General features: G+C 40.7%; 1 protein-coding gene across 1 annotated transcript; it reads left to right on the top strand.

The window, feature by feature from the left end:
• Window positions 1-17,611: 17,611 nt before the first annotated feature.
• On the top strand, window positions 17,612-17,932 carry LOC307098613 (essential MCU regulator, mitochondrial-like; the record flags this gene model as incomplete). Its single annotated transcript, XM_079769542.1, has 1 exon — window positions 17,612-17,932. One exon carries the CDS (start codon window positions 17,612-17,614, stop codon window positions 17,930-17,932), a length of 321 nt encoding a protein of 106 aa, XP_079625668.1.
• Window positions 17,933-23,304: the final 5,372 nt, after the last annotated feature.

Below are 23,304 nucleotides of genomic sequence, written 5' to 3'. Positions count from 1 at the left end.
ATGCCATGACTGAACTCCAAATGAGCAGTGACATGTTCAGGAAAAGAAGCCACCTGCCTTCTGCCGCCTCCCTGGCTCTGACCTCAGTAAAGGGGAACCCCCCTCATTGCCTGCCCCCATATGCCAGTTTACCACAGAGATCCTGGATACCTATTTTTTCACCACCTCTTAGCTCTGCTTACCAGTCCAGGCAGGACCATCAACACAGGTGCAATTTCCCAGTGACTATAGAATTTTCAAGGGTGAAGCTTTTTTAGAAAACACCAAAAATAAGTTTAAGGAAAAAAGGACCAAAAACAAGTAAATACCTAAAGACATAGAACTGTAAGTCCACAGACATGGATGCTAGTAACATCTCTAATCTAACTAACTGAGTGACTCTCTCTGCTGCTTGGTGTGCACATCTGTAAAATGAGGATATTAAGTGATCAACTCTCAGGCCTCTCCAGGCCTAAAATTGGGTGGTTTCACATTTCTATTACAGAAATGCTAAAAGTACTAACAACTTTGCCACCACCTACTGAACTTTGGATTTAATTCTTAATATTTTCTGTGACTCCAGGCCACGGGAATGTCATAGAAACATGTAAGCATCTGAAATGATGGGCCCTCTTATTTCTTTTTATCAAGTCTTGGGACAAACAAAATCCATAGCAACACAAGCATTCAAAATAGTTTTGACCTTTTGTCAGAAAATATTCTAATTATAAGCACACAGTGTAAGCACAATGCTTTTCCCATGTTGTCCTTACTTGGGGCACCTCCCATAACTCAAGCTAGCAAGATACTTTGAAAATATACATATGTTGAAATTTGACTCAAAATAACTGCCTTCTATGGTTTACATTGACTACAAAAGGAGTTAACTGGTAAGATGTACATGTTTTTGGGTGCCTTCTATGTGCTTTTACAAGTGTTTCTCTTTGATGATTTAAACCATATGTTGAGGTATTTAGAGGATTTTTTGAAAGAAATATCAGGGCAGAACCTACAAGTTTATACAAGATGTGTATGCACACACACACACACACACACACACACACACACACACACACACACGTGCACGTACGGTTAGGCGTAATTAATTTTTGTCCTCCAGCAGTTGGACTGCCATATTGATAAATAGGACCTGTCACATTAATTTAATCCTGAATTGCTCTGAAACATAGTTTGGGTGAGAATATAAATTCTGTAGAGTAATGGAATGTGTTAAGCCTTTAACAAATGAATGTTTAATGACTGTGAAAAAAAACATAAATAATGAGAAACAAAAGTTACAGGATTTAGTAAATTTATCCTCTCAGTTTACAAAGCTTGTAAAATATTTAGAGGCAGCAATGTCATATCATACTTCAAATAATGCCCTTCAAAAGCATTTCTGGTGATAGACTCTGCCAAGGTCCTGATGGAGATCTTGCTACTGAATTAATTCCAAATAGTCAGTGACTCCTTCCTGCAAAACATACTCACCCAATGATGCTTCATTAACTGCTATGTACTTTAGTACAAGTGTCTGAAGTGGCAATAGGTTTCATCTCATTTGCCAGTTCTGATCAACAAATTGTAAGTTCCAGAATGCTGTGTGGAGAAGGTTCTGAGGCTGCGCCTGGAATCGGAGTCCTGATTGATTGTTGATGTCTGCAGTGGGAGAGGGAGGCTGGGGTGGCTCCAAATGTGCTGCACATCTTCTCTTGGCTCCACTGGCATCCGTATCCTAACCACTCTGCATGGTGATGGAAGCACCGTCTTCTTACACAGTTCTCACCATGCCTCTACTCATTCCAGAATTTAAAGTAGCTCCAAATTGCAATTCAGATCAACCATAAGCATTATGTCTAGTCTTGTATCAATTGATTACATTTGCTAACTGCCCTACCTCCTCCCTTTCTCACCTTCCCAATTTGGTTCTCAATTTCTTTTCTATTGAGTCACTGGCTCTCCACAGTATTTCTCTATTGTCCTTAACTCTTCCCACCTCCTTGCCCTACTCATGCCATCCCTTCTCCGTGGCCTGACTGCCTGCCAGTCGGGGCCAGTCCCCTCCTCCTAGACTCAGGTTTAATATCCAACAGTATTTTGTAATAGACAAATTTCTGATGCCTATTTTTAGCCACATTTTCTCAGTCTTATGCCACATATTCTATACCAAATTATCACGTTCTTTGATTATTTTAGGAGGTTTTATTTTTCTGTTAAAGTGGATGCACCATAACAATAGGTACCATATCTTCTGATTTTCCACACCCTGAATGCTTTTACCTGAAAAAATATTGTGTCATCTTATTGCTGTTATGATATACCAACAAGAGTCACACATTACTTTAAAATATTCTATTTCTCCCTGCATTACATGGAAAAGAAGAAAAGGACAAATAACAGTATTGTCTCTGTGCTTTCTATTCCCAGGCCTTATTTGCATTATCTCATAAAGGGCTTATAACAGTACAATGAGGAATATATTATTATTACTAATCCACATTTTCCAGGTGAGAAAATTAAGGCTCATAGAGAGTAAGAGACATGCTCAAGGTTACACAGTTCTTCTGTTGTCCCTCACTGTCTCCCTTGGACAAGATTCAAAGATGATAAGTGCCCTTTATTACAGAGGAAAGAAATTAGTCCAACTAGAGCGGTCCAAATGTTTTGGAATCCTCAGATAACTCAGAACCTCATTTTTTTATATAATCAAGAGAAAAAAGAAAATATGTCATTACAATAGAGAAGAAGCTAATACTATTGGGTGGACATTGCAAAAAAAAATGGGTATATACTTTTTTACACAGGTGAAGCAGATAGAATTAATTTTTACCATCCACTCCCTTCCCATATTGGTATCACTCAGCTCAACTCTGATGCAAACAATTCTTTTAAATTTCCTTTTTATTGCCTTTCTTATGCTTTCCTGTCACCCAAAACAGAAGCAGTCAAGAAATGAATATGAACATAACACAAGCAGAAAAAGAAGCAGGGATTTCTAGTAGTTTTCCTTGATGAAATTAAACAGCCTTCCACACTGCATGATTTTATTTATGTAAGATTTATTTTGGAAATGAAAACCTATAGGAAGAGAGATCAAATCAGTGGTTGCGAGACGCTGGGAGGAGGAGGAAGAGCTTGACTGCAAGGGGATTTGAGGGAACTCCTCGGGGTGATGGAAATGTTCTGAATCTTCATTGTGGAGCTGGTCACACAACTGTATGCATTTGTCATACCTCAGTGAACTGTGTACATAAAAAGGATGAATTTCACTCCATGTAATTACATCTCACTAAAGCTGGATTAAAAAGAAAATAAAAAGCTTTGAATAATTTGAAACATAAAATCTAACTAGCTAGAGACTGTTAGATAATGCCTGCATGTAGATATACATAATTTACCTATCCTCCTATATAAGAAAGAGGTAATATGCAAATTGACTGTCACACCTCGCATAAGATTGCTGCCCCCATGTGGTCATAAGATGGCTGCTCCCATGTGGTCACAAGATGGTCGCCCCATGTCATCACAAGATGGCCGCCCCTGTCATCACAAGATGGCCGCCCCCATGTGGTCATAAGATGGCCGCCCCTATGTGGTCACAAGATGACTGCGCCCATGTCATTACAAGATGGCCACCCCCATGTCGTCACAAGATGGCCACCCCCATGTTGTCACAAGATGGCCGCCACAAGATGGCTGGCAGGAGAGGCCAGTTGGGGTGAGACCAGGCCTGCAGGGGAGGGCAGTTAGGGGCGACCGGGTCAGCAGGGGAGGGCAGTTAGGGGCGTCCAGGCCGGCAGGGGAGGGCAGTTGGGGGCAACCAGGCCGGCAGGGGAGCAGTTAGGCATCGATCAGGCTGGAAAGGGAGTGGTTAGGGGGTGATCAGGCTGGCAGGCAGGTGAGCGGTTGGGAGCCAGCAGTCCTGGATTGTGGGAGGGATGTCCATCTACCATTTTCCACAAGAATCGGGCCTAAACCAGCAGTCAGACATCCCCCAAGGGGTCCCAGATTGGAGAGTGTGCAGGCTGAACTGAGAAACATCCCCCCCCCCCACCGCCAGTGCACAAATTTCATGCACCAGGCCTCTAGTTACAATATATTTAAGTTCAGACAGTCATCTGGTATATGGCTGTCATTTTTCCCCTCAAAGAATTTAGGAGTGGCAAGAGCATTAATGTTAGATTGACACAAGCTTTTATCGAATTGAGGGTGTTTCCCTCAAAGTCAAGATCACACAGCCCGAACCCTTTCCCCTGCAATAAAACCACAAGTTGGAATGTCAGTAAAACATTGATATGATAGATCCTTCTTGGAGGAGTTGGTCTCTGCTAACACCTCTTCCAATCACAGTACACTTTGTAATTAACAAGACAGATGACTTATCTCAACCTAGACTTCCAAGTCCCAGGAGACAATGTATCCAGGAGCCTTTAAAATCTCCCCCAAAAAATTACAAATAAAACAACCCACTTAAAATCATTAAGCTTCTGACTGATCAAAATAAATTAAAAAAATGAAGGAACAAATATTGCAAACCAACATTAGTACACTATATATCAAAAATTATCTTGTTAACTTATTTTACTAACATTATAATATTACAATACTATAGTTTCCAGTGATTATATTTCCCAGAATGTTCAAAAAGAGAAAACTAGATCAAACCTTTTGTTTTCTTCTCTTCCAGTGAGATTTAAAAATTGCCTATGTGTTAAAAAATGTGCACATTATTAACAATAAAATCTCACTATACCTACAAATGAATTTTATGACAGCATACCTAACTTCTCAGTATATTTTTTAGACAAATCCCTCCTTTGGACTTTCATTATCCTTATTGTAATCTTAATCATATTTACTTACTTAATCACTATAAAACTGTGAAAGTTTTATTAACTTATCTAAATTTTATTGTAGAAAAGTTTAAATGATTTAGGCTATAAAATTGTGATCATTACCTAATCAAAGTAGTTCCTTGCTGAATGCATAATGGTCTGACTCTGTAAATGTGTTTTTAATTCTATTTCAATAGAAAATAAACAAAAATTGCAACTACTTAATGGTCTATGCCTTCACTTCTAAGCCAGGTTTTGTGTTTTGTGGGGGTTTTTTTTGTTTGTTTTTTTAGTAACAAAAGAAGCAGATAAGAGTTGTGGCTCCTGGTTTAAATGTCACTTGCATAACATTTTAAAACTTATTTTAAAATTGTAATATCAGTCAATAGTCACCCTATTTGCCTCTCCTCAAAATTCTAAACAAATTCTTTGATAACCATTAGCTTCAGATATTGTTAGGTTTTACAAAGACAAATGGTGTAATTTCTAGAAAAAGACAGTTTACCAAAGGAACATAGCAACTGAGGTTGAAACATGTCCCCAAATGTTAAAATATTGCTATGTCTTCTCAAAGGGTATGCACTGAAAATTGATGGGCTGAGCAAAGGAAAAGAACTGAGAATCTTCTTGAGTTTCTGGGTATTATTAATAGACATCATTTCTAAAATGTTTCAGTAAACTGTTTTCAATACAGACCTTGGGTATTAGTATAATCTAGTGTTTTTGAAATTATGCTTCACTATGGGGGAAAACTATGTGGCAAGTTACTTTAAACTCTTCTTGCCTAATCTGTAAAGTGGAGCCAATGGATATCCCATAAAGCTGTTGTAGGGATTAAATGAGATAACACAAGTAAATCTCTTAGAGCAGTACCTAGAATACAGTGAGCACTCTGGCAGTGTTTGCCATTTTGTTGTTGTTGTTGTTGTTATTGTTGCTGTTGTTTTAGAGTAGCTACAGTTCTTAGACCATCTACCATTTTCCAAACACTAACATCCTTTAATTTTCTTAAACTCTGCAAAGTAGTATGTTAACTCCACTTTATAGATGGGAAAACTGAGCCTGAGAGTTTAAACATGCCAATCTGGACAACACCTGAATTCATACCACAATCTGTCTAACATGGGAGTCTGAACTCCAGCAGCATGACCCCCATCCTTCATCTTCACACATTTAAGAATCATGATGTTTTCTGCTTATGGTAGTGCAATGAAGCATGATTATTAAAAAGGTAACATCTAAAGCCTTAGAGCACAGTCTATAAGTCCCACTAAGAATATTCGTATTTATTTTCCCAGGAGTCAGATAATTAATCTTGAAACATCTCTAATAAACATCTATATATATGTAAAAGCCTAAATGACCTTTATGACCAGTTGACCGAACGACCCGTTGACCAGTCGCTATGATGACGCACTGACCACCAGGGGACAGATGCTCAATGCAGGAGCTGTCCCCTGGTGGTCAGTGCACTCCCACAGCCAACCTCCCACAGCCAGCCAACCTCCCACAATCCCCTCCCACACTCCCCGGCCAACCAGCTGTGATTGCCCCAATCAGGACTGGGCGAGATGGCCCTGATCAGCCCCAATTGCTGGCCAGGCTGAGGAACCCCACCCATGCACAAATTCATGCACCGGGCCTCTAGTCCAGTGATGGGCAACCTTTTGAGCTTGGTGTGTCAAACTTCGCCAAAAAACTGAGCATAACTTGGGTAGTGTGTCACTTTGAGGAAAAAACATTATTTCGCAAATGTTTCATCCTCAGCATGCGGCCGCCTCAGCGGCCACGTGTCATCAGAAATGGCTACGTGTGTCAGTGCTGACACACGTGTCATAGGTTCGCCATCACTGCTCTAGTCTCTAATAAGAGCACATGTCTTAGGTGAACTTTTAAAGATTTTTAGATAAAATAAATGTTATAACTTAGTTAAAAGTGTGCTCTAGGCAATTGGTTGAATAATTAACCAGAAGCATTATAGTTTAGTAGCCTCTTTACATAAGCAACTGGTCAAAGGCCAAACATTCTATTCTGAAGAGGACACCAAGGTTCCCCTAATCCTTTCCCCATTGGGGCAATGGCAGTTTACTATCAACCTTTCCTGTAAGGCTCCCAGGAAGAATACACACTTACTGCTTATAACCTTTCTTGCTGTTCTCAGTGCATTTATTTCCTATACTACATAGAGTATGGTTTATATTTTTCTTGAATTACTTTTTTTTGTTCACATGTTTTATTTTCTCAATGAGTGAAAGAATAAGCAGACCATCACATTTTTTTTCTCTTTTTTCCTTAAATTAGATCTCAGAGCACATTTCTCAAGTGCAATTGAAATTAACCAAATTCAAAATAGAAGATAGTTGTTATCACCACATCACTATGTTTATGACTGTTAATCCACACAGGCAGCCCTATTAGAGGCACAGAAACTATTGAACCCAATGGGAATTGGCCAATAAAGCACAAATTTACACACAGAAGCAGATGTTTAATGTGCTATGATGGACCCCTGAGACAACTCTCAAAAGACACAAAATCATGGGGTCAAAATTGTTCAATAATAACTAAGGGGACTTTTTTTTCTTGCTGGTCAATACAGGGTAAGGCAAAAGTCGGTTTACAGTTGTGATAATGCAAAACACAAAGTTTATTCCTGTATTATTATTTATTAACTAGAGGCCCGGTGCATGAAAATTCATGCACTTGGGGGGTGGGGGGGGTCCCTCAGCCCGGCCTGTGCCCTCTCACAGCCCAGAACCTCTCAGGGGGTGTCCACCTGCCAGGTTAGGCCCACTCCCCAGGGGATCAGGCCTAAGCTGGCAGTCAGATATCCCTCTGGCAGCCCGGGAGCCCTCTGGCAGTGGGGAGCGGGCCTAAGCCGTAAATTGGACATCCTTAGCACTGCCTAGGAGGTGGCTTGTGGCTGAGTGGCTCACCTTGTGGGAGCGCACTGACCACCAGGGGGCAGCTCCTGCATTGAGCGTCTGCCCCCTGGTGGTCAGTGCGCGTCATAGTGACGGGTCTTTCCTGATCGTTCTGCTATAAGGGTCAATTTGCATATTAGCCTTTTATTATATAGGATTATTATATTATTTTCCATGCAAACAACTGCAAACCTACTTTTGCCTCACCCTGTATACCCAAGATTTTTTTTTTATTTTTTTAATCTTTATTGTTCAGATTATTACAGTTGTTCCTCTTTTTTCCCCCCATAGCTCCCCTCCACCCGGTTCCCACCCCATCCCATGCCCTTACTCCTCGCCCCACTGTCCTCATCCATAGGTGTATGATTTTTGTCCAGTCTCTTCCCACACCCCCACACCCCTTTCCCCCCAAGGATTGTCAGTCCACTCCCTTTCTATGCCCCTGATTCTATTTTATTCACCAGATTATTCTGTTCATCAGATTTTTTATTCACTTGATTTTTAGATTCACTTGTTGATATATATGTATTTGTTGTTCATAATTTTTATCTTTACCTTTTCCTTCTTCTTCCTCTTCTTACAGAATACTTTTCAGCATTTCATATAATACTAGTATGGTGGTGATGAACTCCTTTAGCTTTTTCTTATCTGTGAAGCTCTTTATCTGACCTTCAATTCTGAATGATAGCTTTGCTGGGTAGAGTAATCTTGGTTGTAGGTTCTTGCTATTCATCACTTTGAATATTTCTTGCCACTCCCTTCTCGCCTGCATAGTTTCTGTTGAGAAATCAGCTGACAATTGTATGGGTGCTCCCTTGTAGGTAATTAACTGTTTTTCTCTTGCTGCTTTTAATATTCTCTCTTTGTCTTTTGCTCTTGGCATTTTAATTATGATGTGTCTTGGTATGGTCCTCTTTGGATTCCTCTTGTTTGGAGTTCTCTGCACTTCCTGGACTTGTAAGTCTATTTCTTTCACCAGGTGGGGGAAGTTTTCAGTCATTATTTGTTCAAATAGGTTTTCAGTATCTTGTTCTCTCTCTTCTTCTGGCACCCCCATAATTCGGATGTTGGTATGCTTGAAGTTGTCCCAGAGGCTCCTTACACTATCTTCACATTTTTGGATTCTTTTTGCTTTATGCTTTTCCGGTTGGGTGTTTTTTGCTTCTTTGTATTTCAAATCTTTGACTTGATTCTTGTGATCCTCTAGTCTGCTGTTGGATCTCTGTATATTATCTTTTATTTCAGCCAGTGTATGCGTAATTTCTAGTTGGTCCTTTTTCATATCCTCGAGGGTCTCACTAAATTTATTGGCCTTTTCTAGAAAATTCTTGAAAAACCTTATAACTGTGGTTTTTAACTCTATATCCAGTAGTTTGCTTTCCTCCATTTCTTTCATTTGTGACCTGTTTCTTTGTCTCTGCATTTTGGCTGCTTCCCTGAGTTGATAGAGTGGCTTTGTGTGCTAGGTGTCCTATAGGGTCCAGTGGCTCAGCCTCCCCAGTTACCTGAGGTGGACACTTTTGTGCACCCCTTTGTGGGCTGTGTGCACAGTCTTATTGTAGTTAAGCCTTGATTGTTGTTGGTATCACTGGGAGGAATTGACCTCCAGGCCAATTGGTTGTGAGGATCAGCTGTGTCCACGATGGGAGAACTTCTGTGCTGGAGACACCCTATGAGTCAACACTAGCTTCAGTGGGGCTTTGGTGCTCACTGAGTCTGCCCCCTGAGTGTGTCCCTTATGGATCTGAGAAGTTGTAATCTGGATGGTCCCACTCTGACCCCTGGGTACACTGGCTCTTGGATTTCCAAGGAGGTGCTAATTTAGCCTCTGCCTGAGGCCACCCAGCAGGAACTACGGAGAGATCTGCAGATTCCTCTTCTTTTTGGGGGTTTTAGAGGTGCCCAGATGAGGCCCCGCTGTGAAGCAATGCAAGCTGCTGTGGGGCCTTGGGCCTTCTTTTGGATGTTCTGGGTCTCTCTGACTCAGCTGCAGTTTGTTAGGTAAGTTTAGATTTCAAAGGACCAGACCATTCATATGAAAAAGCCTCTGCGCACAGCTTGGATGGGGCGGAGTCTCAGAGCGGAGCAAACAGCAATGGCTTCCCATTAGCCCTGCCCTAAGAGGCCCCCAGATCTCAGTGTCCCTTGGTAATCACTGCAAGCACCTCTGAGAGAAAGCCGCCCTCGAGTTCCGCCCACTGCAAGACAGTCCAGTTTCTCCCTGTATGAGTCTGGGTCCCCAGAGTCTCGCCCAGAATTGGAGTTCAGAGCGGTCGGGAGCTTGTGTCTCCCTGCAGATTGAAAAAGCCAGCCGCAATGTAGCAGGATACAAAATTAACGCCAAGAAATATATGTCCTTTCTATACACCAATAGTGAACTTACAGACAGAGAGACTAAAAAAGCAATCCCATTTACTATCACACCAAAAAAAATTAAGATACCTAGGAATAAACTTAACTAAGGAGGTAAAAGACCTATACGCGGAAAACTACAGGACACTGAAAAAAGAGATAGAGGAAGACGTAAACAGATGGAAGAACATAGCATGTTCATGGATTGGTAGAATCAACATCATTAAAATGTCCATACTACCCAAAGCTATCTATAGATTCAATGCACTCCCCATTAAAATACCAACGGCATATTTCACAGACCTAGAAAGAACTCTCCAAAAATTCACCTGGAATGAAAAAAGACCCCGAATAGCCACAGCAATCCTGAGAAAGAAGAATAAAGTAGGAGGGATCTCAATACCAGATTTCAAGATGTATTACAAAGCCACTGTTCTCAAAACAGCATGGAACTGGCACAAGAACAGACATATAGATCAATGCAATAGAATAGAGAATCCAGATATCGACCCAAACCACTATGCTCAATTAGTATTTGACAAAGGAGGCATGAACATACAATGGAGTCAAGACAGTCTCTTCAATAAATGGTGTGGGGAAAATTGGACAGATACATGCAAAAAAAATGAAACTAGATCACCAACTTACACCATACACAAAAATAAACTCAAAATGGATACAGAACTTAAACATAAGACGGGAAACCATAAAAAATAATAGAGGAATCAACAGGCAGCAAAATCTCAGACATATGCTGAAAGAACTTCTTCACTAATACTGCCCCTAGGGCAATGGAAGCTAAAGAGAAAATAAACAAATGGAACTACATAAAAATAAAAAGCTTTTTTACAGCAAAAGAAACAATCAACAAAGCAACAAGAAAGCTCACTCTATGGGAGAACATATTTGCAAATGCTAACACTGATAAAGGTTTTATCTCCAACATCTACAGGCAGCTTATGCAACTTAATAAAAGGAAGATAAATGATCCAATAAAAAAATGGGCAATGGACCTAAATAGAATCTTTTCAAAAGAAGACAGAAGGAAGGCCAAGAGACACATGAAAACATGCTCCAAGTCACTAATTATCCGAGAGATGCAAATCAAGACGACAATGCGGTACCATCTCACACCTGTCAGAATGGCTATCATCAACAAATCAACAAACGACAAGTGTTGGCGAGGATGCGGAGAAAAAGGAACACTCGTGCACTGCTGGTGGGAATGCAGACTGGTGCAGCCACTGTGGAAAACAGTATGGAGTTTCCTCAAAAAACTGAAAATGGAACTCCCATTTGACCCAGTAATCCCACTCCTGGGAATATATCCTAAGAAACTAGAAACACCAATCAGAAAGGATATATGCACCCCTATGTTCATAGCAGCACAATTTACAATAGCTAAGATTTGGAAACAGCCTAGGTGCCCGTCAGCAGATGACTGGATCAGAAAACTATGGTACACTACACAATGGAATACTATGCTGCCATAAAAAAGAAGGAATTCTTACCATTTGCAGCAACCTGGATGGAATTGGAGAACATTATGCTAAGTGAAATAAGCCAGTCAATGAAAGAAAAATACCACATGATCTCACTCATTTATGGATAATAAAGAACATTATAAACTGATGAACAAAAAGATAGATACAGAGACAGTAAAGCATCAAACAGACTGTCAAATTACAGCGGGAAGGTTGTGGAGGGGTGGGGGAGATAAGAGATCAACCGAAGGACTTGTATGCATGCATATAAGCATAACCAATTGACGCAAAACTCTGGGGGGGTGAAGGCATGTATGGGAGTGGGGTAGGGGGGGCAATGTTAATATGTACACATATAATACTTTAATAAAAAAAGGGGGGGGGGAAAGATCAGAAAAAAAAGAAAAGAAAAGCCAGCTGTGTACTCAGTTGCCAGGCCTCTCCGCACACGTGCCTCCATACCTCTGCACTTTACTTCCGCAGCTCCTCTGAGTCTCGGTGTGCTTTTCCCTTCCCTTCTAGTTGTAGAATTTCCACTTAGCCAGCCTTCCTGTTGTTCTGGATGATGTCCGTTTTGTCTTTTAGTTGTAGTTTTGAAGTGGTTGTGCAAGGCGGCAAGTTCTGGTGTTTACCTATGCCGCCATCTTGGTTTCTCTCCCCCAACAAGATTTTTGCAAAAAGAAGAAAACAGCGCTGTGTGTAGTAAAAAGAGTTTGTCATCAGGATACTCTCTCTTTCTCAATTATCTAAGTTTTCCAAGTCAACCAGCTGAAATAGAAAATCCTAACTGGCTATAATTCATGAGCAATACCCTGAGTAATTTATGGCTTATAGTCCAAGAGTTTAAAATGGGAAGGGTAAGAAACTATCCCTCCCATCCAAAATGGGGGACGGAGGGTTACAGGGAGAGCTGACATCTGCACTAACAGTGGCACTATGGCCAGGCATCCGCATGGTATGAAGTGTGCACATTGCCAGTTAGTGTACAATGTCAAAGGTGCAAATTCTTGAATGTAGTCAAATGTGGGAATCTGACACATTAGCCTGCAGTTGGTATATCTCCAATCTGTAGTTTCTTACCCTGACATCTTTCATCACACTCATTAAGGAAGGGGAGGAGAGTACATGTGGTCACCAGATTCTTTTTTGTTTCTAAAAGAAAGCCGCATCCTTTCATTACCCCTTACCATCTTATTGCTCCAATTATTACTGCAACTTTGAAAAGATTCTTATTTGACATAGGCTTTTTAATCAAGAATAAACAAGACCACACACCCTCCTGAATGATACATTAAAAACATATGTCTATTATGATAAACACCCTCACAGGAAAAAAAAACACACACACACACAAAAAAAAACCCGCTTAATGGAAACTCAAAAGCCAAAGTAAGTGATGGAACCAGACTCACCTGTAGACTATCTTTCACTTTTTCTAAGGTTGGCCCTCTTCAGTCCAGCAAACCCTTAATGGGCTGAATAGGATGTTGATGTGTGTGCATTCTGTCAGAATATCTCAGTCTGGGCTAGAAGGTTCAGGGTTTGGTTCTGACCTCAACTCTGCCACACCCCGAGAGCTGGCAGAATGTGGAGGCATAAATCCTCACAGAGAGGACTTTTGCAGGCATGAGGATTAGTAAGTGCCCAAGCATAGTCCACATGCAATAAAATTTGCTAGGATAAACTGAATGAAAAGAAGTAGGTAAAAAATAAACAAGAACAGGGAGTTAAGACACAGAGCCTTCAAAGATGTCCTCGACTGTGAAAATAAGTCAACCAAAGAGACCGAGAAACAATTGCAAAAAAAGGAAGAAGGGAAAGGGGAAGGCATGGTGTCAAGAAAGTCAAAATTAAGGAATAATTAAAAGACATGGTCATAGTGTCAAATGAAAAGAAGCAATATAAGGAAATGTGATTATATCTGTTGGTGGGAAATGTGATTCAAAATGTTCTCTGAAAGGAATATGATCCTTAAAAATCTTCTGAAAATTGTTGCTGGAACTTAAAAGCTGAAGCAATTTATAGTAACAACAACCAACAAAAACTATGGAAATAAAGTTAAAGCCAATTTCAAAACACTTAAAGTTGTTGAGTAAGGGACAACAGGAAAATAAAGAAAAAAAATCCCTCTAATGGGGAAAAAACGTCATTTGGGCTTTGATAAGCATAATGACATCATGCTGCTGTATAACATTTATTCTTTTTCTTCTGCTCTCTCAGAAGAAAATAACCCAGCATTTTCCCAAAGTGCAGGGACATGAAGACCTTCCCTATGAATATTTAGAAGTTGTTTTAGGGTTGCTAGGCTCTGTTGCGCAATGGATAGTGCATTGGACTTCTAGAAGTTGTTTTACAAAATACTAGGAGTTAACCTGGGATTCTTGGGTGTTGGGCCTCAGAAGGTCTGTGACCCCTTTGTACTGCATTCCACTCCTGTTACTCATGTGTGGAAGAGGATCCATGGCTTCCATCAGATTCTCAAAGAACTTGTTACCCTATAAAAGTTAAGAACCACTGTTCTAGAGAAAGTAATACATTTGGCCACTGGAGGAAAAGGTTTAAAATGCTTTTGATGGCAAGTCAGGCTGACATCTGCACATTCTTATTCATCCTTACCACTTTTCCTTCCACTCCATGGAAGTATTGCTCTCCTCTTGGGCTTTCTCTGTGCTTTAAATCTCACCTCCTCCCTGTTTCTTCTCAGTCTCCTTTGCCCCATAAATATTGCAGTTCCCAGGACTCCATGTTTACTCCCTTTCTCTTCTTACTTTATATATTCTAACTAGCTAGCTGAGCTGTGTTCTATCTGTCTCTAACAAATTTCTTCAGGATGGTTATAAAGTCTCGAAACATAGGTGAATACATAATAAATGATTTATTGATACTATATTAAAACACATGATAAAATATTATTATCTATGTTTTCAGAATTTATGGTCATCCTATATATATTTATAGTTTCCAAATTAATTTCAAGCCAAAAAGTCTTTCTTGAGCTGCATGTGATTTTCAGACTGTGGACTGTCTATGAAACATCTCTACTTGGCATCCCCCAGACGCTTCTCACATGACTCGTTCAACATCACCGCCTCTTGCATTCTCCATCCTAGGGAATGGTTTCCCCATTTTTAACCCACTCCTAAAGCACAAGTCTGGGAGTTTCTCTCTGCAGCTTCCAGATTTCTGAGAAGCTCCCTCCTTTCACCAGTTCTCTTTTCAACTGATCACCAATCCTGTCTACTCTGCTTCATAAACACTTCAAAAATCTTCCCCACGCCAGCCCATCTCCACTGATATTGTCTTAATTCAAGTACTTGTCATTTCTTACCTAAACTCTTGTATTAGAGCAGGTCTTCTTACCTCCTATCTCAGCTCCTTCCAAATAATACCTCTTAACAAGAATCTTCCTAAAATGCAAATCTGATTGTGATAATCTACTACCTCAAATTCTTCCGTAGCTCTAATTGCTGAACAATATAGCCCAGAGTCCTTGGCCTGGCATACAAGGCCTTCATTTTCTACCTTCTCACCTTCATCTATTTGGTGCTGCAGTCACACCCACTAACTTGACTTTCTTCAAACATGCCTTGATGCCATTGCTTGGATTTCCACCAATGATGAGCTTTTATTAATCCTTCAAGGCTCAGCCCCAAATTCCCTGGAACTATCCCTTTACCAGTGGGGCTGGGACTGTCAGTGGTTATCAGGACTGGGAACCAGGCACAGAGAAACAAGGTGAATTTTGTTTCAATATCCAGGTTAAGGGGAGCTTGGTGTCAGGGACATAGCTAAACTGGGAGCAAAGCCAAATGCAGAATAGTAGCAGCAATGACTTGAGGTTAAGTCATGGAGTATTAAGCTACAGCCCCTGAATGTCTCACCAAGGACTTGATCCAGAGTTTGAGGTAGAGCAGGATGAGACTGAGATGTCATCTTAGCATAAGGAGGAGTGTTGTGGCCAGGGAGTCGGGGATTTGGGCAGCCCCTGACAATGTCTGTGAGATAATGAATTCAGGAAACTTCAATATACTCATGAGTGAATGCCCAATTTTATTTCTTTTAAAAAGATTCTTTTCTGTTGGCACTTTTTCTAATAAAAACTTAGTCAATTTTACTAGGAAAAAACAACACACAAAAAGAGTTTTGAGGCTAACTTAAAGTTTTTAAATGATGCTTAAATGCAACTTCCATCTTTTATAGATGAAGAAACTGAGGACTACAGAAGTTAAACAAAATTTCAAATACCACACCTCTAGTTGGTGGCAGCCAATTGATAATATAATAGGAAACTAAGTTTGAAAAAAAGTCACACATTCTCTAGGAGTTTTCAGTCTACAACAGAAAATCAATGATCATAAAACCCACAGAGTAGTATAAAAAATATTAAACAAAGACATGCCTGAATAGGTACATATATCTGTACAGATCAAAGTTAACATTTTTAGCTTTATACATTAAAAAAAAATCTTAAAAACTATGTGACCAGTGGTTCCATCTTCATAAAACTAAAAAATTATTTGAGCTGAGCAGACCAGTGAGGGTGCAGTCAAGAAAATAAAAGCCATTCTGTATCTTTGAAATAAAATTAAATTGGAACAGAGAATTGGTTACATAGATAATGGAAAAGCTGAGAATCCAAACAAAGAATAGTGAGACTTCTCCAAGATGAGCAAAAGCAGGAAGGCACCACCACTCCTTGTGCTAGAGGGCCAACTGGAGAAGGTGGTATTCCCAGAGCCCATCTAGTGGAAGCTGGGTCGAGAGAGAAAAAGGCTGCCCAATGGGTCCTAAAATTCCAGAGGAGATTCAGTCACTACTTCCAAAAAACCACAAAAGACTTTCTTTCAGGGTAAGGGAAAGTAGAGTTAAATTAAGAAGTGATTCTTCCCCAACTCCACCCCATCTCTCTCTTTCTGATTTTTGCTTGCAATCTGATTCATCATCCTCACTCCCAGAGGCGGCTCTGAAAGAAGAGAAATTTTTCCAAAGGAAGGAAGCAGTCCAACACTGCTGATCTGAGCCAACTGCCCATTTCCTTTGGGGTTAGGAATAACGGCATGAGGAGTGAGCCATCACAAGACAAAGGGACCCAGAGAAGCATGCTTCCTGAGCATGATGAAAACACCGAGGTTACAGATGATGACTAACTGCAGTCAAATCACCTTCCAAGTTCTACTTTGCTTAATTAATCCTTTCTTCACTCTCTGACATATAGTGGACTCTTAAAGGAACATTGTAAACCTACACAGTCAATTGCCTTCTTCAAGCCAGCAATAGCATCTTCCAGAAAGACAGGAAACAGAGAAGTCGACTCTGCTCCACCAGTGAGATGTTTCTGGAAACCCACCATTTTTCATATATATTCCTTGAGAGCTGGGGAATAATACCAGAGAGGGCCTCTAGCCTCGAGTTAATCATTTGGGGGAAATATGCAACAAGGTGTCATTGATCCTCACTCTCAAGGTCACCCTGACATGTGGAGGCTCTCCAGAATTCCAGATCCTGATTCATTCCAGCACATTGCTTTGTTATGGTGTCAGCTGTCAGTGGGCCAGGTGATAGAAGTCAAGCCACCTCTGAGCCAGACAAGCCTGAGGACACAGATGTTGGAATTTAAATGCGTTCCTTCTTCCTTCCAATGCATACTCCCACCTGGATATCCAGGACACCCTTAACACATCCCTTTTTCCTCATTTATTCATTTTTTCCATTCATCAATTCCTTTAATAAACATTTATTGATGACTTACTATGTGTCAAGCACTGGGGACAGAGCAGAGAACAAAACAAGCAAAAATCCCTGTCCTCAAGGGGTAATAAACAAGTAAAATATATAGTTTGTCCAATGATCATATGGAATTATAGAAAAAATAATAAAATAGAAAAAGGCCATATGTCTTCTTAGGGTAGGAGCATTAAAACTTATGGAAAGGTGTCCAGAACTAGGCGCACGGCGCGACAGTGAGGCTGAGCCTCTCGTCTGCTCCGAAAGCCTCGCGATGCTTGGGGCAGCGTTCTTTCCGAGGGCATCACCGGGGATGGCGTCCCGAGCGGCTCGCTGCCTGGTATTGGCATCTGTCCGACATGGGGCTCTCCGGAGGGGACCGAGCTTGAAGAAAGATGGAGATATCTCCGCCGGACGGGGCGGCTCAGGTCGGAGCCTGGTACCGTCGAGGTCAGTCGTCGTTACTCGCAGCGGCGCCGTGTTGCCCGAACCGGTGAAAATGCCCTTCGGCCTTCTCCGTGTGTTCTCCATTGTGATGCCCTTTCTCTATGTTGGGACGCTCATTAGCAAGAACTTTGCCGCTCTACTTGAGGAGCATGACATTTTTGCCCCAGAGGACGATGATGATGACTAACAGGTCATGAAGTTCAGGAAGAAGAAAGCCCTAACTGAATTAAAAAAAAAAAAAAAATGGTGATGCTAGCCCTTTGTCCCAGGCTCTGGGAGATTCCCCGAGATGCGCAATTCACTAAGAATAAACATGACAAATATATTAAAAAAAAAAAAAAGAAAAAAGAAAGAAAGATGACCTTTGAAGCATAGATCTGAAACAAGAGTGTGGAAAGAGCATTCCAGGCATAGGAAATAGCAAGTACAAAGGTCCTGGGGCTGGACCACTCATGATGACATGATCCAGGACCAGCAAGAGCCCATAGTTGTTAGAATGACGTGAGTATAGGGAATTGTAGGAATAGGAAATGAACTCAGAGATGTGAGAGAGAGAAGATTTTGTAGCGCTTTTGGGATTTTAAGAACTCGGACACTTACTCTAAGTTAGATGGAGAGCGAGTGGAGTAGAAGAGTGACATGATCTGACTTACTTTTTAAAAAGGATCTCTCTGTCCATTGGATGGAGATTAAAATGTAGAGAGCACAGGGCAAAAGCAAGGAAGCCAACAGCAGTAATCCTGGGGAGGAGAACAGTGGAGGTGGTAGTAGTAGGATTCTGAATATCATCTAGATATATTTTTAAGATCCTCCAAGGTATGGATTTGGGGCCACTCATCCTCTTTCCTTGAGTCTTTGGGATAAATCTATGGTTTCCATTAATCTAGGATACAGAAACCTGGGGGAGTAGTAAAGAGCTCAGTTACCAAAGCTCGGGTTAGTCATTGATTTAAAGAATCTGTGAGTGGGGAATAAGTATAACAAAAGTCAATGTCCCAAGAGAGTCGCTGCAGCTGACTATACATTTCTATTCACGTATGTACTGCTTGTTACAGCAACCACTACATATATAAGGATTGAAATTCTAAGTGGATGATAAATATCAGCATAAGATAAACTGAGGGAAATGGAGCTAAGTTAAGGATGCATAAATCTACAGTGTTTAGTACCGCTGAAAGACAAAATGATCAGAAACTTCCACCTGAGGATTCAGAGAGAAAAAATGGCTATATTTGCTGAAAGGCTCAGTAAATGTTTGGAGAACTGAATCCCTATAGAGCTTTGTGTATACCCCGGCTGGGTAGCTCAGTAGGTTAGAGCATTATCCAAATACATTTAGGCTTCGGGTTCAATCATCGGGGTCAGGTCACATACAAAAATCAACCATTAAATGCATAAATAAGTGGAACAACAAATCGATGTTTCTTTCTCTCTCTCTCTCTCTCTCTCTCTCTCTCTCTCTCTCTCTCTCTCCCCTCCCTGCCTTCTTTCTTTCCTCTCTCTCTAATATCAATAAATAAAAATTTAAAAAAATAACTTTGTGTATAACTTGGGATGAAGTTAAACTTGTAAATCACTTGGAAACTTGTTAGAAATGCAGAATATCAGGCCAACTCCAGACCTGCTGGATCAGAATCAGCAATTTAATAAAGACTCCAAGTGATTTGTTTGTGCACTGAAGTTTGAGAAGCTCTATGTGGGCTTTTTTTGCTCTTAAAAGCATCACTGATGAAGTGGGTGAAAGGCAAGGAAATGGTGGCCAGCTCACCACCAGACTATGATAGAGAATTCACAGACAACCAAACTCTCTTCTTAGATTTCAACAAAAATCCAGGAAGCTCCTCAATTTGTTAGGCAAATGAAGACTGGTGAAGGAGAAATTTGGAAGGCAGGTATGAGCCCTAAATTAAATGCAGTCCCAGACTAGCTACCACTAAAGGAATGGAAATTATAGTCAAAGAGCGACAAATCAATTTTGGTAACTGGAATTTCCAGATGCATGGAAAATATGAACTTTAGAGGACTTCACAAACATTAAATTTCTGCAAAATCTTCAGTGGCTGTGAATTGCACTGGCTTGCATAGCACTGAATTCTTACGATCTCCTATAGAGAACCTCAGCCTAAAAGGCCTAACAGTCCACCAGGAGCAGAATGCAAGAACACTGTATTCTACGACAAACCAACATATGTGCTCTCACCATTCTGAAAGTGCTTTCTGGAAGGGCCTCTTCCTTCTGTACCAGTGTTGAGCAAAGGATGGGGAAAGTCATATCATTATCCCATATATTTTCTTCCTCTAACCACAATTACAGGGAGGCTTGTGGCATGTTACACAAACCTGTCATCGAGGGTGAAGCTGAAAAATGTCAGTTACACAACAAGATAGGCCTGTGCAGCCACTCAAGCAAGGAAGGTGGGCCTTAAAGCAACTTAAGGGGCATCTGCCTTCCATGCTAACTGCCATTAACACTGAAGAGTTTAGACACACATCCATGCTGATGACTTGCAAAAGGGCCAAAAAAACTATCCTTAAATCATTGAGTAGTATTAACTTCATGTCAGGTGCTGTGTTAATTGCATCCCATGCATTTTTACATTTGATCTTCAAAGGTAGTGCTCTCAAAGATTATGATTATCTGTATTATTTTTATATTATTCCATTATCTATATTATTTATAGCATGAATATCTATATTATTTCTAGTAAGTATAGAAACAATCCACTTGATTCCAAAGCATTACACTTCTTTACTAAAGGGTTAGACTTCCTATTATCATCTGTGCAGTCTCCCCACATTATAACCACAGTAGAATTTATGAGACAGCCTCATTTACCATCTACTTAAAAAAGACCTTCTTTCCTGGACAAGTGCTTACTTGCAAAGGAACTAGATAGGAATACTTTTGTGTACCTATTAAGCATGAGAAATCACTGTAATTGAAGTGAAAAATTTAGACTGTTCATGCTGATTTGGTCTTCACATGAGCTGTACCAAAAATGAGGTAGAACCATTTGCCCTACCAAAGCCAGTTGAATCTTTGGCTCCAACTGTTCCCATCACAAGGCAGAAATATGGGAGCATCAGCTGGGATTTGTAGGACACTGTGCCTGAGATGATGAAATGGGGCCTAGAAAAGAATCAAGGTAGTCTGAGTAGACACAGAAATCACCAAAAGGTGTAGGCATTCAGCTTTCAGAAACATCTCTCCAATCCTAAAAGATAGTTCTACCACAGTTACTACACCCTAGGGAAGGGCCAGGCTAGTCCACTGCCTTCCCTGGAGGTGGGTGGTTAGCAGCCAGCCCTAATCCAGGCTTCCAGGAACACACCAAGGGCAGTGGCAGATTTATATGTGAGCAGGAAGCCAGCTTGCCACCCAGACGCTATTATTGGAACGGGATAAAACTTGGCGTCTGGCTGGTAGAGCTGCCAAGCACACCTTGCCAGTGACTGCAGGTGCTGGCTGCTGCTCCAGGCACTCTAGAGAATAGGAGAGTGCAAGAAAATATTACATGGACAGATCTTCAGCTTTGGGCAGTGATTACATCAATGTGGCTTGTCACTGTGTTGCTATATAAAAGAGCTGAAGTATGATATTGGGAACTTATTTAACCATCAATGCTTAATCAGGGTTTGGGAAGGCCTTTCTCATAACGGTTCTCAGTCAAAAAAACTTCATCACTGAGAACACACACACACGCCAAATAAATATGCTTTAGAATCAGCAGAAAAGCTTTCTGTGAATCTGAGAAAGTCATACATAAAAGATCACAGTGAGAAAGAGGAAGCATTAAACTATTATGGCAAGAAAGGATGCTATCTTCAAACACCCAGATGAAACAGCTCCTCCCTCCAGCTGGGAATTTGCAGTCTGAGGTTGAGCAGTGTGTGGCAGGAGATGAGGTAGGGGCGATGACAGAAGTCTAAATAGAGTACAGTGTGGGTTTTTGGATCCCCAGGATGAAGAAACCTTACTGGAAAACTATTATTTTTTTAAAAAGAGCAGAGGGTTTATAAGCAGAGGTTCCCATAGGAAGAAAGAGGGAGGAGGGGGCATAGAATCTGTAATATTTCAATCATACATTTTTTTAAATAATAATACATTTTAATTTAATTTAGAAAATACAAAGGCCAAGTTTCATGCAAGAAAATGTCTGCTCATGAAAAAGGTGGCTGTAGTAGTTGCTTCCAAGAAGTCAGAAAGGTTTCTGGCCTCCATTCTGCCACCAACATGGAATCTCGGAGCAGCCTCAGCCTCTTTGAACAGGAGATTCTCCACTTACTCAGAGAAGCTAATAATGCCTCCAGCCCCAGCCTGCCAGGCCTTGGTGCCCGAGACTCTCCAGGCCATGATTAGCTGCCCTTCCCCAGAAAAATAAATACTAGGAATGTGTTAGGAGGAAATGTCATTACATTTAATTCTCCAGCATTCGCAGAGCTGTAAATGCCCAGCACTGCACACTAACCAGCTGACCAGACCAGAAAGTAGCCACAGATTAATTTAACCATTTCACAGGTAATTATGAAGCACTAATCCATGTACAAACATCTCTTCAAGTGCTGAAAAGTCTATCAGCCCCATATCCTCAATAAGCTTACTATCCAGTAGGGAATCTTAAGAAATATACACAAATCACTATGACTCTATAAGACTGTGAGAGGGCATTAGCTGGGTTCATTGACTCCTTACCTTATAAAGACATTATTCTTCTAAAGTCAAGTTTGCCAGTTAAAAGACTAAAGAGTTTTTAAGAGTGGTTAGCGGGGCAGGTTTAATAATTAGTTCTTTGAGAATCCTATCATTTAGAAACCAAGGATGGGGACTGGATGTAGGAAATGGGTAAAAAGAGCTCAGACGCTAAAAAAAGCCTTTGGACTCACTTAGCTGGAAATTATCCTTTTTATTCTTGGGCTAAAAGAGTCACTATGAGTTTTAAAGAGTTCTTACACCCACTGGGTGACAATACTCAGTTCATACACACTAGGAAACTTCATTATTTCTCCTAATTCTTAATCTTGTGCCTTTATACTGACAAAACTATATTTTGGTCGTATCCCCTCTTCCCCAAAAATCGAGGTAAGATAACATTACCAAAAATTTCCAGCTCCTTGTGCAAATAAGTCAGAGCTCTTTCCTACAGCAATATATCATTAACTTGCCAACATCTGGGCTGGGAGGTGTGTGATGTTTTGAATCAAACTTCAAAGGTCAAGAGTAAACAAGGACCTAGAATTACTATTGCATCTAAAATTATTTTATAGCCTTCAAAAGGACATGGAAAAAATGATTGCAATTCGCAAAATTATATGCTGCCTTTGGGGAAAGCATACATCTGAGTCCTTGGGAGTACATAGGTAATGTAAACAGGACGGGCCATTTTCCACTTCATAGTCAGTGCCAGACAGGAGGCATGGAGGGTAGGGTACCTCTCCACGACCTTAAAGTCCCCACCTGTTGTCTGAAATTAGCATGTGGGTATTCATCATTTTCTCCCACAAACAGACACCTTAACCGCTTCCCATTTTTTCCATTACCTCCTTGTTCCCTAAGCTTGC

The sequence above is a fragment of the Cnephaeus nilssonii genome, assembly GCF_951640355.1.
Source record: "Cnephaeus nilssonii genome assembly, chromosome: 4".
NCBI classification, from domain to species: Eukaryota; Metazoa; Chordata; class Mammalia; order Chiroptera; family Vespertilionidae; genus Cnephaeus; species Cnephaeus nilssonii.
Note: the sequence above shows the minus strand (reverse complement) of the source record. Positions and strands in the feature narration are given on the sequence as shown.